At 48.0% G+C, this 18,206-nt stretch overlaps 1 protein-coding gene across 1 annotated transcript in view; it reads right to left on the bottom strand.

The window, feature by feature from the left end:
* CDS2 (CDP-diacylglycerol synthase 2) overlaps positions 1 to 18,206 on the bottom strand; it is a 62,380-nt gene that overhangs the window by 13,205 nt on the left and 30,969 nt on the right. The window contains exons 2-7 of the mRNA XM_032351349.1: positions 8,606 to 8,742; positions 7,264 to 7,360; positions 6,411 to 6,508; positions 4,349 to 4,488; positions 2,494 to 2,552; positions 1,579 to 1,661 (exon numbers count right to left, since the gene is read on the bottom strand). Of these exons, the coding sequence (XP_032207240.1) occupies positions 1,579 to 1,661; positions 2,494 to 2,552; positions 4,349 to 4,488; positions 6,411 to 6,508; positions 7,264 to 7,360; positions 8,606 to 8,742 (614 nt within the window). The remainder of the gene's footprint in view (positions 1 to 1,578; positions 1,662 to 2,493; positions 2,553 to 4,348; positions 4,489 to 6,410; positions 6,509 to 7,263; positions 7,361 to 8,605; positions 8,743 to 18,206) is intronic.

Below are 18,206 nucleotides of genomic sequence, written 5' to 3'. Positions count from 1 at the left end.
CGTCCCTATCTCCATTCCCCCCAAATAACTACTTTTACTCATTCCTGACTACTTCGTGTCTATTTCATAATTTATCTAGGTGAACGGTTTATGACTAGCTCTCAGGAGCACTCCCTCTCCCTAGGGCTACGCTGAGCACAGAACCACAACTCACAGATCTAGCTATCTTTTCGAGCTCCCGCGCCCCCCTCCTCACCTGCTGATCCCCACTATGACAAAGGAGGCCATTTCCACACTTGTATCCTTCTGCTCTCCCCCCTCTCCACTCCCTGACCATCATGTTTTTCAAATGTCCTCTATTTAAAGTTCTGTATTTAACATAATATACGTAAATCTCTGACTTCCTAGCCCATCAACTAGAGGCAATATCTTCTGTTTGTTAAGGGAGCATCTGTATCCTCAAAACCCCGCCCATTATTTACTTTGTCCAGGCTTCTTGCACATATCCTCTGCTCTTCATATTTTCTATACCTACAGTTAAATCCTGTAGGTAAAGCTGAAAACCAATAACCAGAGATTTTAATATGGTTCACTGTAGAAACAAGCGGCATGTTTGGCCCTAAAGATAAGGACTTATCAGAAGCCATTCTTTAGAATTACCTAACAAAAACTGAAAGGAGAAAATCGTGAGCCTCCCCAGATCATTACTACCATTGTTTTAAACATAGTAAGACCAGCATTTATATGAGCTAGTCTCTGTTCCAAGCACTTTACATATATTTACTAATTTATTCCTCAGGAGGTGAATATTACTATACCCTCATTCTGAGATCTGGAAACAGAGCACAGTCTGGGGTCTTAAGCACAACACTTCAGTACCTCTTATATAAACGAGGATATGCCTTTGCCTTTCACCAAAATCATCCGGCTTTCTCAGCCTGCTGATTTCCATAAATGTTGATAGATTTCCTACTGAAACCATTGCATTTCTGGAATAAAATCTACTAAGTAATGAGTACATAGTGCTTTTGACACATTGCCGGATTCTATTTGCCAATATGTACAATGGTTTATCTGTAATCATTAGAGAAATCAGTTTAACATTCTTCTTTCTGCCTCCCCAAGCTTATCAGCTTTAGTATGAGGGGTAGATAAAACTCTGCTATTATCATTGGTTGTTTTCTTCCCAGGTATGGATTCTTAGGTAATTTTCAAAGATCTTTAACAGTTAGTGATCTTTTCAAGTTTTCTTCTTCATGACTGTTGGTAGTTTACATTTTACCAGATCACGACATTTTCCTTTAGTTTTTTAAATCTGTGGCTATAGGGTTGCATTTTCTTTGATTCTTTAATTATCCATGTACTTGTTAGTCTAGAATATCAGTTCTTAAAGTATAGGTCCTGACCAGCAGCATCACCTGGGAATGTACTAGTGATTCAAATTCTCATTACTGAATCTGCTGAGGCCTCAGGAGTGAGGCCCAGTGATCTGTGTTGTAACCAGCCCCTGCATGGGATTTTGACGTAGCTCAAGGTGAGAACCCCTGGCTTAGAAGGTAAGCAGGGATTCTCAGCCTACCTGGACATGAGAAAAACCCACAAAATAAAAGGGAAATCTCCCTCCCTGACATCACTCACCAGATCATTCCTTCGAATAGGTTGTGGATAACAAGATGTGACTGAGTTACAACAATCAGTAATGTTACATGGGTCCAGCCAAACTGCAAAAGAAAATCAAGAATACATTTGACCTACCTGCTACCTTGAAAGGAACTTCAAATAATAGTTAATAACAAATAGAAATTGCTAAACTACAACAACAACAGAACAGGTAGAAAATATGTCTGCTTCTCTACCTGTCTTATTGGAAGTAAAAAGGTACAGAACAGGCATTTGGGATTAACGTTGGCCCCAGCTCCAACTACCACCAAAAGTAGGGACCACAGGACCCACCAGTGAACAAGTCCTTCTATGCTCTGAAAGCCTGGGTACGTCTCATTTTCTCCATAAATGTTGAGTGCTGGGATGCCTGGGTGGCTAAGTCAGTCATGATTTCAGGGTCCTGGGATGGAGCCCCAGGTCGGGCTCCCTGCTCAGTGGGTGGGGACTCTCCTTGTCCTTCTCCCTCTGCTGCCTCTCTTTCGCTCTCTCAAGTAAATAAATAAAATCTTAAGAAAATGCTACTTAGGACCCTTGCTTAGGCCCCTCAGTGAGGGGCTGCTTCCAAGTTGGGGGAGTAATGTAGCAGGTAGAGTATCTGTGGGCATTGCCTAAAGCTTCACCTTGAGCCACAGTTGGACGCCACCTACAGGTCCTAGTGGAGAGGCTGCTGGGGGTGTAAGTTAACAGTGATTGGGTCTAGGTGAATGTAGAGCAGGGTAACTTAAATGGGAGATATCCCTTCATGCTCTAGGTTCTATGCACACAAAACAGACTGTGTTCCAGAGTTTTGATCTGTCACAGAAAGCATAGAGGCCTTGTGAGTTTCTGTAGAACTTCACTTAAGCCAAGAATTCACACACACTCATGCACACACACACACATCTCGCTTACCATGTAGAACTGCAGTCGATAATGCTTCTTGACCAGACTCAGTACAAACATGCAGAACCCTAGTTTGAGAAGGAGAAAGGGCAAAATGAATCACACTCTGCATTATCTTTATCCTAATCGTTTCCTTTAGATGTATTAAACGGTCTTCTGGCCAATTTCTTTGCAGCAGTTAAGCAATGCACAATTCCAAAGCCCAGGGGGAATAAACCTAGCTATTCCAGTGTCAGAAGCAAAAACAGACTCCTTCAAGACAATCAAAGGAAGGCAATATTTTCTTTAAATCTTGCAGACTACACTCAATTTAAAAGACTGTTCACCAGAGAGGAACATTTTGATCCTGGAGCAGGGGTCAAACAACAAAGGTTAGACCAGACACCAGTTTTCACAAATAAAATTTTACTGAAACACAGCCATACCTGTTTTACATATTATCTGGGGTTCTCCTTTCATGCTCTAGGGCAGAACAGAAGAGTTGCAACAAAGAGCCTATGGGCCCCAAAGCCTAAAATATTATCTAGACCTTTAAGAAAAAGTTTGCTGGGGGCATCTGGGTGGCTCAGTGGGGTTTGCTGGGTGGCTCTGCCTTTGACTCAGGTCATGATCTCAGGGTCCTAGGATCGAGCCCCGCATTGGGCTCTATGCTCAGCAGGGAGCCTGTTTCCCCACCCCCATCTGCGTCTCTGCCTATTTGTGATCTCTCTCTCTATCAAATAAATAATAAATAAAAATCTTTAAAAAAAAATTTTTTTTAAAGAAAAAGCTTGCTGACCCCTGTCCTAAATTATAGGTTTGGCTAAGGGGGGGCAGATCTCCCTAGCATGGAGTCAGGGCCTTGCATCTCTCACACTGACCCACATGGTGGCAAAATAAAAATAAAAATAAATATAAACCTTAAGGCCCCTACACTCCTTCAGGAAAGAGAGAAACGCTTACCCAGAAGAGTGGCTAGGCACCTTAAACACAGCCCTGCCCAGAAGACGACACATGGCTATTCCAGACCCCTGGCCTCCCACTATGGGGGGCTACTCTCGGGGCCTGAGGCACACTCTCAGACTATGCTCATCAGCAACAGACCCCCTTGGCGGTGGATTTTCTATTTTAATGGCCAGGGACCATTCATGGAGCCAAGTATTGCTATCAAGCTCATCAAAAATAGGTCAAACTGAAATTTAGGTCAGAACAAATGTCTCCTGTGCCTCAAACAGGCTTTGAGGGCAACTATGAAAAACACGAGCATTAACACTTAACTCTCAAGTAGTACTGAGTTTAGATTGACACAGCACCCTTCTGTTTGTGAACTTTTAATGCATCTGATCAAATCCTCACAGTGCGTCTGCTGTTTTAGCTCCAGAGGACAAGAGACCCAAAGACTAAGCCCCAGCTCCTCCGAAGTCACAAAGTCTTTTTAAACCCAGTTGGGTAAAATCTCCACCACACTGCAGTGTCCCTCACGCAGCTTCTCAGGTAACTCCCCTAAAGACAGCTGCTGGGTTTTATACCCAAATTCCTGGGTGGTTTTTGTTTTGATCTCTTGGTTTTTGTTTTGATCTCTCGCAGAATCTCTGCCAACAGGGGAGTCAGGACTGGACCGTGCTATGCTGCCCTCCCACAGAGGTTGGGACACAAGGACAGATGGCAATGACTGCAGTCCCCACAGCCACACAAGGCCCTCAGTCCCACTTCTTAGTCAAGAGCTGCTATGACTCAGATTTAAGGCAGGGTCCTCAGCTCTGCAGCCTTGCACCGTCAAGCTTAACATCATCAAGACTGTGCAGGTACCAAGAAGTGCCCCAACCTCTACTCAGCAAACACAAACAAGACATATCCAAGAACTGGTGAACCGCTGAATGCCTACCTATTAGGTAGAGAGTAAAGGAAATGAACCGGTGGTATTTACTGAGAATCCGCAAAGGCTCCTCTCTCTGGACCAGAGTGAAAAAGTAATCCGTCACTGTCTCACCATAGAAGAAGTAATTTACACACAGTAGAAAGTACCTGTAAAAGAAGACAGGTCACTGCTGTGGGGAGCACCTGTGGTCTCTCCTTTCCGGTGAGGCTGCCAGCAAAAACTCAGAGCAGCAGCCCACGCGACCCCCACACCCTGCACCACCCACGGCAGCTTGCTGAGAACAAGCCAACCATGGTTCCCTGTTCACTGGGGACCCTGTGGCTGGGAAGTCCATCTGGAAATCTGTGGCAGCTTTCACTCACTCTCCATTTGTCACAAACTTGGGACTCAGCTTTTGCCCCTTTTGCAAAGTTACCATGCCTAATCTAAGAACACTCCCACCACAGGAGGACCTTCCAGAGCGTGGCTCATCCTGCTTCTCCATCCTATTTCCTCTCTTCCAGGACCCCCGCACACCTATCACAGTGGTTTACTCTGGCTTTGCCACCATTCGCTTCACTCCTGTCTCCCACAGCCTCGGACATCCACTTCACTCACCCCCGTTTTGTCACTCGTTGCTCAAATACCATTCTCTTCATAAAAGCCTTATACAACCTAACATGGTCTCTGGCTCCCCCATGTTTATTTCTATAGTATGTAGTATTTGGTCATTTCACTAAGCAATTAATTATTCTCGGTCTCAGAGTATCTGCCTCCCTGAAGCCTATCTCTGACACATCAGCCTTTCACCAGCATTAATTCTTCATGTGTGTATAACCTGCTTCCTCTACTGGAGCTCTGGGCAGGGGGCAGCCATGGCTCATATACCTTTAGAGCCTCGGCAGTGCTTCAGAGTATGGGAGCAAGCAGGCCTACTCCAAATACTCAGCCAGGATCCTGAGGCAGGAAAGAGAGTGGAGGACTTCTCTCTGCCATGTTCTTTCTTTCTTTTTCTTTTTCTTTTTTTTTAATTGTGAACGTTCAAGAACTCTCATATTGGATTTGTCTTCTGTTACATGAAAAACACTCCCTTTGGTCAGTGACCACAATCGAAAGTCAGACACCCTGAGTGTGTGAACAAAATTTAAAATACCGCTTGCCAGCTCTAGAAGAGCCATGAAGAGACCTACACTTGAACCTGGGAGGCAGGCACAGGCCTGTGTGGAGACCATAAGGCAGCCTGCATGGCTGGCTGGTGGGAAAGCATCTCTAGGAAGGATGTGTCCAGCCCAAGTCTGTGCACGTCAGCTCCCTTGGTCATGACCATGTTGCTGGGGCGTGAAACACTCCTTTCAGGCTGCTAAGTCATGGAACCAACCCTTGCATCCCAGCACAGAAGGTGAGAAGGGTCCATATTTGCCCCAAGTCCTCTCGGCACCACGCAGAGCTCTGCTCATGTGTCCCACAAGGACAGTGTGGCCAATACAGCAGAGTTTCCGATCAGAAAGGGACCTCAGACATCACCTGGGCTATAGGTTTTGATTCTGTTTCTGCTTGAAGGCAGCTGAGCCCTTTCCTATGAGAGAGGGACCAGAGCTTCTCTGAGGAGCCCAGATCCTCTGTATTCAGGGTCACTCCTGCCCACCTGGCCCCTAAGGCACCTCTGTCCAAGGAATGAGGGTTCCAAAGCCAACGGACTCAGTCTCAACCATCTGTCTCAAGGACAAGGAAACCAAGTTCCAGAGACAGCAACACCAGCACAGACAACCTACAGAGGACTCTCATGGGATGCCGGGACATCAGAGCATAAAAAATATGCTGGTCTAGAGGTGGGGGCTGCTGTGCAACATCTGATAAATCCAAATACCAAGGCAAACATGCTTATAGACGCAGTCATGTAGAAGACTCCAGACCCCAGGCAACTACAAAACACTCCCCACAGGCCAGCCACATAAAATACTTGGGTCTTAAAGGGGCTATCTGAGTGGGAGGCCATCACTCCCGTCTATCCACCATGACTGTAAATACCTATAACAAAACGCTCGTCATCCAAATCCGTTCAGGGCCCCTGTGGGGCTAGAGGGCTTACCAGCTGAGGGTTCTGAACCAGGGCAGGTCATAGGAGTGGTAGACGTTATAGCCAATAGTGATAATCTCATGGAAACACTTAATCTGAACACACATCACCTACAAGATAGAAAATAATCAGAGTATTTGCTAATTCCCCAGTTCTTACCATTTTTGGAAACAGAAACCCACACAGAGGTCATGGGCCCTGAAGAAAAACGATCACATTTAAGGATGTGAGTCCGACAGTGACTCTGCTCTCCTCCTCCTTTCCCACTTACTCCGCGCCCCCTTGGCAGTGCAGTCCTTTGTGTCACACAGACTAGATCCAAGAAATAGGCCCCTCTGAAGCTTCAATTAACTTTTTATTTTTGTACTTCCCTGGACTCCATCAATCTCTCCCCGCTTTTGACTTTGAATGGAAATACCTGAAAATCCCCAACTGCTTTGCTCAGCAGTCAGCCACTAGTCATCTGACCCTGTCCGTGCCAGCAGGAAGACTAAGAGAGCAGTGCTGTGGACTGGGATTTTTTAAATCAAAGTCCTAAGCCCCACAGTGAGGCCCCAGGGAAACAAGAAACAAAACGGAGAGTCACATAGAGTCACAGCCAGGGTCACTGGCTAATCAAACGGCTGAAATAATAGTATCAACTTTTAAAATGAAGAGATATCTTTAACTACACACAACTGGCTGATGCCAACAGCCCTCCGGTTGGCTCCTGGAAGGGGAGCAGTGACAGTTCTAAGGCAGATGTGGTCTGAGGACCCAGGACTCGCACTGATTCCCAGAACCAACCCAATACCCTACACTTAAGATGACGGAGCCGTAGGAAAAACTGAAGGCAAAACCAAAAAGCATGCAAAGTGGCACTTACAATGATCATTAAAACCATTGGTCCCAGGTAAATGATGATGAAGAAAAATGCAATCATGGCCAAAGTCAGGATGCCTCTCACCCACCAGTTCTTCCATCTAAGAGGAGAAGGAGAAAACATGTTAGGAGCCGGGAAAGAAGCAAAGCACAAAGTCAAGGGGGATTGCTCTTTCCGGAAGGAGAGATCAATCCCTTCCTGCAGCGTACCTCCTTCCCGTTGACAGAGGTACTAGCCACATGCGGGCAAAAGCAGGGCCAACAGCCATCACCTCACCCACACCAAACTCAGCAGGTGCTCCAAGGTGTACAGAATAATACTCCCAGCTTACTATCTTAACAAACGAATCTGGCAAAAGTCCCAAGGGAAATGTGATGCCCACTTCTGTATTTACTTGGATGGCTTCTAGGGCTCTCTATCCAAAGAAAAACAATGCACATTTTCCCAGCAGCAAAATCCTGCATCACTCTGCTCCTGTATCTTTATAGTAAGAACAACATTCAACAACAGTAATAATAATCACAAAGATGCATCTGGCACTTTTATAAGGACTCAGCATATATTAATGCATTTAAGCCTCAACACTACAAACCCTTCCAGATAGGAAATGGATATACACAAATCATATAGCTGTGACGTGGTCCAACCGAGATTTGAATCCTAGAAGTCTGGCTCCAGAACCCAAGCCCTTGACCATTGCATGACACTACCTTTCAAAGACACACATGTGTGCAAGACACACATAGCAACACCTTCAGATAATGTTTTGAGGTCTTAAAGTTTGCGTTTTTTAATCTGCCCACATAGCCAGTGTTGGAGGACCAGAGTCTCAAGGGACTAATATTTTAGCTCTGGATTCACCCGAGTTGAGATTTCTCAATTCTTCTGGGTGAATTTAAGGAATGTCCACAATGGATGTGTGTGGGAGAGGGAAAACTAAACTTTGACCTAGAAACTTGGGCTCCTCTGTGAGAAGCAGCCTGTTGATTAGTCACAAACCCTTCACAAGTTGTCAGCAACCTTGCCTGCCACCACCCCTTTGTCCACACTTTCCTCCTCCTCAGACTACTGTCCCTCCCGGCCCCACCGAAGCACCCTTCAAAGGCCAGATCCTTCTAGGCTGTGCTCATAGCTGCCATCAAGCACAAGGTTTCATTCAGAGAAGGCCTGAGCAGAAGCAGGGAGACTGTGGCCACTGCCTCCAGGCAGGCCAAGCCTGTACACTTTGATAGCCATGGGCTCACGTCCCATGACCACAGGCTGCCTGAGGACTCTGGGTTTTCCACAGCACTCGGACCTGAGGCGAGGCCCCTGCAAGCATCTGCATCATGAAGCCAGGTTATACCTTGAAGACAAATTGGAAAGGGCCCTGTTGAGGACCTCTGGGGTATCATCTACAGACGTTGATAAAGGAGCAGTCTCCGCTCGGCTCTCACTGTCTGACGCAGTCTCTCCATCTATCTTCACTTCTGACTCCAATTCCTACACAGCAGAAAAACAGGATGAGGAGAAGGTCAAAAATGAGAAGTACATGCCCGTCATAAGAGATCTGTGGGAAAAGACCCCCCAACAAGGCTCGAGGACCTAGCACAGCCAGGTGTCAGAGCAGATGGGACTCACAGCGATCCCGACACTCTTCTGACATGTGCCGAGGGGGCCGACTCTGCTGGAAGCGAAGCACGCATCTGCCATGGGGGACTGAGGAACAGCCACTATCTGCTCAATCCCCCCTGCCCTCCCAGAGGCAGGGGAGGGAACAGTCTGGAGGAGGGGGAAAGGGACTCTTGTATCCAAAAGGGGAGGCAGGCCTGAATTTCAGCAGGACCTCATTCCTGACCCTGCCCTTGCTGCCAAGGAGGGTTTGGCCGCGGGGACCCAGAAAGACACATCCACCTCTAAACCTCTCCACCAACACCTAAATCATGCAGCAAAGTCCCTGCTCTCCCACAACATGCTGTGGAACCTTAGTGCCCCCAGAGTGGCCAGTGGCTCTGGCCAGGCTCTCAGAGAAGAGCCAGGTATGCAGGCTGTTGTCCCCCCAACTAAATGCCCCAAAGTCCGCTGTGTTACTTCCAGACTCCACAGGAGCACCCCATGAGGAGGCCAGCCCTAGGCAGTGTGGAAAACACACCATACTGCTTACTAGAGTCTTGGCTTCACCAGGACTGGGGTGCCGCTGTCCTTTCCCAGCCACACAGCCCCAGGCACCAGAGGACCCTGCCATGTCACCCACAGAGTTGCCATCTGGGCTCCGGCCATGTCAGAAATGCACCCTGCTTGTCAACCCCCCCACGAGGGGAGCAGAGTCATGCCAGCAATTGGTTCTCTATCCAAAGTACCAAGGGCAGGCTGCTCTGAATCCTAGGGACCTTACTACTCGGAGCATTTATCTCTTACAAGAATTTAGAACCACTGCTGTTGGGAAGAGATGGAAAAGAAGTCAAATCACTTCAAATTAGAGTCGAACAATATTGCTTCGATTTGCAGAGTTCTCAACAGCTGTAAGATTGTTTCCCATACCTGTTGTGAGCCACAGAGTCATTCTGGAAGGAAGGGAAAGGAGACAGGAAGATCCTTATCTGAGCAAGTTCAATGGTGGGCCCCAAATCTCCTATTAACCCAGGTCTTCTGACTTCTCCGTGTTCATCCCACTACATTTCCTTTTATTTAAGCATCTTGGAATCTACTGTTTTTTTTGACACCTGACACTTTATTAGTAAGGAAACTTGGTTTGGTGAGGGGGTGGGGCTGGGATGGACAAGAAGTGCCCATCTCAGGGGATTTTCCTGGACCAGAGGCATTCCTCTACACAGAGTTTGAGGAAATACCATCGTGAATGAATTCCCCAGAGGACAGCACTGTGACTGCCAGGCAGCAGAGAGGGGAGGGGCACCCTAGCACAGCTGGGCCCCTGGGACAGCAGGTCTTCGAAATCAGGCTGGACGTCGATGGCTGGAAAGCAGGGGCTGGACTGCACACAGACATGCCATCTGGGCCCACCAGGAAGTTCCAGGCGACATCGCTGTGGCAGACTGGAGACCGTGTGATGAAGTGGGGTCAGTCATGAAGGCAGTGGTGTAGTCACTGGGGCCAGGCAGAGCAGGAAGGTGAAGAGGAGGTGCACCTGCACACACTTCACCTCGCACTTCTCAAGAAAGGATGAGGGTGGGCTCGAACCCGCCACTGGGTCAGAGGTCCTTGAGGGAATTCAGGATGTCTTCATTCCTGATATCCTCCTGACCGCTAGACAGCTAGCACAAGAAGCTGCTACAGTGTGTTCACCCGGGTAGGGTGTGGACCACTGCCTCGGAGGAATGGCACGTTCCTGATGAGCAGACCTTAGCCCGCAGGGAGCAGCAGGGCACCCAGGCTTCCGGGCTCGCCAGGGGCCAGCGCACCCTGAGTGTGGAGGTGTGGGGCCGACAGCCGCAAAGACGGGATTGTGGAGGTCAGGCTGGGGACCCCATTTTACTTTTCGGCAAGAAGTTCACTATGAAGTAAACTAGAAATGGCAAACGGGTATTTCACCACATCTTCAAAGATTTTGTTACATATGTTTGTGAAAACAGAAAACAGTCACTTTTTCTTAAGTTGAATAATTTGAATTTCCCCAAGAAGTACATGAAATCGAGCACCATTTCATGGTTACTGGTTTTTTGGATATCTTCTGTGAAGTGTCTATCAAGTCATTGATCATTTTTCTACTGAGTTTCCTGCCCTCCTTTGGATTTGTAGGAGCGTCTCAGGCATTCCAGCCTTAAGTACCCTGTGTCACTGTGTTCTCCCAGCCTTCTCTAACCCAATCACTCCTTCTCTTAACCTTCTCATTCTGGGTGCTGGCCACAATGCAGACTGATGGGGATATTTTTGTACTTGTCTGTTGTTCCCTCAAGACAAGGACCACCTTTTCCTCTTCACCTACCCATGCCTGGTACAGAGCAAAATGCTCACAAATGGATGGGAAAATAATGGAGAGAGGAAGCCAGGAATTAATTCCAGGTATGGTAAAGAGCTACCCAGCCCCTGCCCTCAGGGAAATAGCTCTTTCTAAACTACACTAAAACCGAGGGCTTTAACTAGTATAAGACTGCTAATAAGAGGCAGCTGGCTTTGGTGAAGGACCTATCCAGATGACCTCATCAGCAGGATGTGAGGCAAGAGCCTTAGCTTCTAATAACATGGTCACTGTTCCTTAGGCTGCCACAGCACAGCGAGGGGGCTCTGGACAAGTCCACGCAAGTGCCTCCATATTGCAGTGTCCTCACCTTACCAAACAGGCCCAGAAAGATCTTCCTTCCTAAAGAGATACTGCCAAACTCCCACCGCCCCTCCCCCCACCCCCACCCCCACTGCATGGCTCTGTCCTAATCCGGCACTGAAGGTTCTGAACCACAGCAATGCCTCTGGAATCATCCCTCTCCAGTTAGAGTGAACGAAGACTAAGGCATTCAGAAAAGCTTTCCCTTCCTTATATTAACATAAACACCCACACCCCAGTGGCAACCATCAGCACAGGAATGATGCTGCAGATTATCTAGATCTGACCCCTAACCCGAGGAGCTTCAGCATGTGACCTCCTGGGCCCCACCAAGGCCTCCCACAGATGTCCACCAGGAGCATCAGGAAGCCACAGGGGCTTAGCTGGAGTCCAGCACGGGAGAGAGCCTGTATCCAGCCACAAGCGCATGTGCGCGTGCACACACACACACACACACACGCACGCACGCATGCATGTCCCAGCACAAGGTTATTTTTAACTTATCCATCCGTTGTCAAGGAGATTCACAAAGGCTGCTGGTTTCCCTAGGCGAGGAAGGGCAGGAAGAGTGCCCACAGGGGAGGGGCAGCGAGCTCCAGCTCAGTGCTGAGCCTCTCTGGTCCTTCCACATCCTTTGATGAGCATTCGCCCAGCACTGTGTCCTGCAAGATCACCCTGACTCCTGTCCTTCCTTGCGAGAAGGGGTGAGGGGTAGTGGGGTATCCGGGGCAGAAAGCAGTACAAGAGCTAGTGCTCTATCTATAGTTCTAGATGCTATAAGGGGTGCTTGGGGGGCGCAGTCAGATAAGCAGCCGACTCTTGATTTTGGCTCAGGTCATGATCTCAAAGTCCTGGGATCCAGCCCTGCCTGATGCAGGGTCTAAGAAATGAAGTTAAGAAATAAAGCTAAGAAATGAAGTTAACACCCTAAAGGAACAAGCCTGAAAGAGGGTAACTTTCTAAGTTTTACCTGCCTCATAAGCAAGTAACCCCAGGACCCATGCGTGATGCAGGTCACTGAATCAGCATCTCCAGAACCCTTACTGGAGGCACCCTCTGAGCAGGAGACCAGCACCCACCCAGACAACCACTCCCTCACAAGCTACAATAGGACCCAGCAAGGAGGAAGGGCAAATCCCTGTGCAAGGGGCAAGGGCATAGCCCAAAAAACATGGATGGGGAGCAGGCAAGACAGCCAGCTCTCTGGGCTCCTGACACCCAGTTCACCACCTCAACCCCTTGGTGTAGATGTCACAAGAGAACAGGCCAAGGGAATAAAAAGCGAAGAGAACTTGGAGGCTTATGGTGTTCGGGGCTCCTTTCCACCCCGTGGGAAAAGGCCTTTCGCTCAGACCTCAGGGACTTCCTCTTTGGCTGCTTATGCCTGAGTGAAAGCAGCCAAGTCCAAGCGGCAACTTCCATCATAGGCAGGGATGCCGAGGGGCCAGGGACGGGGCACATGCCAGACCAAGAGTCGGAGGTGCTAGAGGTACACTGGTGCACTCCTCCAGGGGATGCCAAGATCGGCAGATGCAGAGGATGACCTCCAGCAGGAGGAAGCAGCCGCCAGTCTGGGAGAGCAGGGCCCAAGCCCCAGCTCTGTCGCTCACTACACTCCCCGGAGGCCTCAGATCTCTTGGTGTTCCCAGGGAAGAAAGGATCCCTTATCTTATCTGGAATGATCAAATGCCACAGCAATGAAGTCTGTGAAAACGATAAAGAGGAGGAAGAGCAACACCGCCACCCACAGCCCTCAGTATCCTAACCAGGGCACATAGGACAGCAACATAGAGCCTTAATCCCCCCACCCCCTGCCACCAGGCAACCTGGGCACCCTTCCAAGGAGGGTGGCATGGGAAGAATGGTGGCCGGCAGGACCTGCTGGGGCCCATGTGCTCACCAGTTATGTGAGCTCAGCATCGCCCTGTCCTGCTTCCTCTTCCATGGCTTCCATTCATCCAGTACGCAGCCCCCCAACTCAAAAGTAACCCACTTCCCAAAGCTACTGACACATAAAGGCAGAGGCCCATACTAGTGCTCTCTGGAGTGGGATGTGTGCAACACAATCCACTGAAGTGTGGGAAGAAATGTTACAACTAACTTCTATTTTTCTCCTTTGTATTTTCTTTCCTGTGCATGCTTTATAATGGGCCTACCAGTACACGTACATAACTCCGTAAGTCTGTGCAAGCTGGGCACAGGGCTAAAGCATCACATACACGTCAGACTCGGCAGTATCTCAGTGGCCATGGGCTCCCTGCTTCCCAGTGTGCTGAGCAGTGCCTGGAACAAAGCAGGCACCCAAGGACTTGGTGACCTAATGAGTTAATGAGAATTCTACTTGACCTACCACAGACCAAAGCATCAGACTGCATGGAGAGAGTGACAGAACCCACTGTGATCTCTAGCTCACATGCCACCACCCACAACCCTGCCTCCCCAGTGGCCCTCACAGCGGGACCAGACTAGTCCAGTCCCACTCCATCCCCCTCCCTGTCGGGAGGGTAGCAAGGAAAAACTGCTTTGCTGCTTTAAACTGTCTCAGCCCAGCTTCCAGGCAGCCCCTCCCTTTTCAACCCAAAGGCCCAGATCAGAGGCTAGTGGAGCACAGCCTCTCTGAGATTCTATCTCCATCAACAACCATCCTCCACAGTCCCTTAGTCATTCCCCAAGGGGCCTGGAGCTGGTGTAAACAGGAAACAAAAGAAATTTCAAAATAAAGAAAAAAGCTCCCTTCTCGGCCTTCCTTGTCCACTTAGACCCTGAAGGGAAAGCAGAAAGTCTGACTGATAAGGGACAGAGGGAATATCATGGGTACTAAGGCTCACAAGAGGCCTGAGGCCTGCTGACATTTTTGGAGGAACTCTTTCTAGGAAAGGCTTCCCCTACCAGCCTTCCAGGGCCCCTGCCCAGAAGGCAACCCTAGCCCTGACCGAGGCTCAGAACAGCACAGCACAGAAACTTTCCTTCAGTGGAAGCAAGAGAAGGCAATGAGAAAGGGCCAGAGAACACAGCAGGTGGGAAGGGAAGCTCCCTGCAACTGAGGCCTGGCTTTTCCTGGCCTGGGGATGGACCTGCACTCACAGAGCTCATTTTCACTGTTATTTTCTGGGTAGAAAACCCTACCCTCTTCCCACTCCTTCCTGATTCCCAGTGCTTTCTGAAGGACTGCCTTGAGCTTATGAAAGCTTACGAGGCAGCATCCTTTTGGGGCTCCCTTCTGGTCATCACTGGTGTCAGGGTACACCCTCTGACCTTGTTTCTCAAGACTCCACAGTGACACCCCCAAGTGGTTGACGGTCAGAACTTGAGCAAAAAAAAGTGTGGCTGTGGCCAGGTTACACAGGAGCCCTTGGCATTGTATCTACCAGACTCTGGGCAGAAGGTACTCACCCTATCCCATACCCCATTTCCTTACCAGATGCCAACTCAGTTTTCTACCTTGCTAAAGAAAACATATTAATATTCTGTTCCTGTTTGCCCATAAGAGGCAAAAAACTAGGGGAAAAAAATAAGTGATAGCAACCACTAGGCTCTTCCCTCTCTTTTTCACTTTCAGGGAAATTTCATTAAGAGGTATGCTCAGGGCACTGGCTGGTTCTGCTTCCAACAACTCGGCCCTTTCCACTGGCAGTGCATTCAAATTCATAAGTTTCATTTACTCGGTGAATTATGGAATTCACACAAACTATGTTTTGCGCCGCTTTAGATGCAAATCACAAACCTTATCCTGGAAGAAAGTCATCAGACTGAGCCTAACCCTTCTGCTAAATATTGGGCTTGCCATCTTCTTAAACCCTGTGGGAGCTGCCAGGGCAATCCACTCCCCCACTTATAGACACATCCCCAGGAGAGAAATCACCAGAAACAGGCTTATCTTTAATAAGAGCATCAGAGACCTAAGTGTCCCTCCTACTAAGAAAGTCAAGTATGGGTGGGGTGTGTGTGTATGTAGTGTTAGGAATAGCAAATATTTCTAGCTTTTTCTAATGTTAATCCCATTTGCCAAGTTCACTTCTTTAGACAAAAGATCAAGGAAGAGGAGTCCTACTCTGAAAGTTCACAGTCATCTGCAATATGGCCATACCCCTGTCCTCTGAAAGCCTCCCATCAATATGACCCACAGAAAATGTGCTCAGCTACTTCAGATGGACTGCTTCACCTATGTCCACAGGTGACTGCACTCCACACCAAAGGGTTCAGAGAAAGGACATGAAAGATGCAGGTGTGCGAGACTCAGCTTTTAAAAAAACCTGACTCAGAAAGAAAAATCTGATCCTGTCACTCCCTGTCCTGAACTCCCTCTGGAGCAGCCCAGTCTAAATGGAGGCAATTTGCCTCTAGTGATCTGAAGGATAGATAGCTACAGGATAGGACCACACTTGTTTCAGTGATGTTCCAGGCACTGAGAGAAGGGTCTTGTTTACCTTCCCAGCTTCATTCCTCACAGCCATTCTGAAGTACAGTCAGTTCCTAGAACAGGCCGTACTTTGTCACCTTCAGGGCTTTTGTTCATTCTGTTCCTACCTAGAACAGTCTTTGCACATCACTTCTACAGACACCCATCTCTCTTCTTTCTGGCCAATTTTAATTTACCCTTCGAATCTTGGCTAAAAGATCCCTTTCTCTCCAAGGCTTTCCCAACTCCCTGTGTGCCCCAGTGGCCCCCTAACATTTCTTAAGAGGACACACCACACTGCACGGACTCCTGCTGTTGACTGCCTCACCACAGTACATCCAGCATCTGGCATGGGGCCCACAACAGAGAAGACAGTTAAGCAGGTCTTACCACATATGCTTAAGGGGACTCAGCCAATCACTCCAAGAGGATCCAGGGTGTACTGAATTGGCAGAGAGCTGAGTGACTTAGCAACTCATTTTCTGTGCTCTTAACAAGTACTGTTGTACTTGAGGGGGGCGGCTGGGTGGCTTAGTCGGTTGAGCGTCTGACTCTTGATTTTGGCTGGGGTCATGATCTCAGGGTCGGGGGATCCAAGCCCGTGTAGGGCTCCATGCTCATTGGAGAGTCTGCTTGAAGATTCTCTCCCTCTGTCCCTGCCCCAAGTTGTGTGCATGTGGCCAACTGAGTACCTGCTCACTCTCTCTCAGGTAAATATTTTTTTTAAGATTTTATTTACTTACTTAAGAAAGAGAGTGAGTGAGAGAAAGAGCTCCAGTGAGAGGAGGGACAGAGGGGAAAAAACCCATGCAAGGGTCGATTACAGGACCATGGCTTCTTCAAGACCTGAGCCAAAGGAGATGCTTAAGTAACTGAGCCATTCGGTACCCCTAAATAAATCTTTAAAACAAAACAAGTACTACATGAAGCATCACAGGGCTGAAGCCCATGGTCTCACTATCTATCTTCTTTCTTTGTCATAAAAGCCCTGATTTTTAGCTGGGCTTAGAACCAAGACTACGTTTTCCAACTCTGGCCAGTGAGTTATTAGCACAGATGCTGTGTACAATCCTACCCTTCTTCTTTCATGCTGACTAGAATGCAGACTGCCTCGCTGGGGCTCCAACAACAAATGAGGAGGTGAAATCCACCTCTTATGAATGACTAAGATGGAATGAGCTGACAACGAGGAAAGAAGAGCTATGGAGGATGACTGTTTAATAGGACAAACACAGTAAAAAGGCCTGCGCTGCTTATTACATGAGAGAGAAGAGCACTTCTATTCTGGGGTTTCAGTCATTTGTGGCCAAACACAACCTAAATGCTATCGGGGATGCAAAATGCCCAGGATTTGCAATAGAGGTATTTCTGAGAACAGTTCAGTAACAGAAGAAGAAGCTGTCTGAATGTAAGGCTTTCAAATTCACACACAGGACTGGGTCCCAACCTCCTCAAAAATGCCAGTCTCACACATAAAACCAAGAGTGTGGATGACAGAGAATGAACAGGAATTCTCCTTTCTCCCAACACCCTCTCCCACCTTTCCCACTCAACCTCCCTCTCGAGTAAATGCATCCATTACTAATAAAAGAATCATACAACTCTTAACTGGTATCTATCATCACAAGACATTATTTCATTCAGGTCAGAGATGACCAAAGGTGGAAAAATGGCCTCTGTCTCCCAGGAGGCTCTGCCCAAGGTTCTGTCCTGAGGAGATCACTTGTTTTTCCACTGTCTTACAGAGTCAGAGCACAAAATACTAGAAGCCCTGCTGGAATCCGATAGGTCCTCTTACTTTCTGTTCCCTAGTCATGGATCTTTATTGAACATTTAAGGAAAAACGAGTCTTCAGCCTTGCTGAGGGAGAAAGCAACTTAAAAAAAAAAAAGTTTCCTCTTTATTAGAGAAAGACTCTTTCAAAGAGAATATATCAAATACTATTCAAAAGGGGCCCCTGGGTGGCTCAGTGGGTTAAAGCCTCTGCTTCTGGCTAAGGTCATGATCCCAGGGTCCTGGGAGCGAGCCCCACATTGAGCTCTCTGCTCAGCGGGGAGCCTGCTTCCCCTTCTCTCTGCCTGCTGCTCTGCCTACTTGTGATCTCTGTCAAATAAATAAATAAAATCTTAAAAAAAAAAATACTACCCAAAAATCTAGTAAAATGAAAAAGAAAGATATATTTGCAATCCCAAAAATGGGCTCAAGTGTGCTCCTTAGACCTCTGCCAGAAAGTGAAACCAAGACCAGCTGCTGAGGTCCATATCTGACAAGCCCCTAAATCACAAATTG

The sequence above is a fragment of the Mustela erminea genome, chromosome 7 (assembly GCF_009829155.1).
Source record: "Mustela erminea isolate mMusErm1 chromosome 7, mMusErm1.Pri, whole genome shotgun sequence".
Taxonomy (NCBI): Eukaryota; Metazoa; Chordata; class Mammalia; order Carnivora; family Mustelidae; genus Mustela; species Mustela erminea.
Note: the sequence above shows the minus strand (reverse complement) of the source record. Positions and strands in the feature narration are given on the sequence as shown.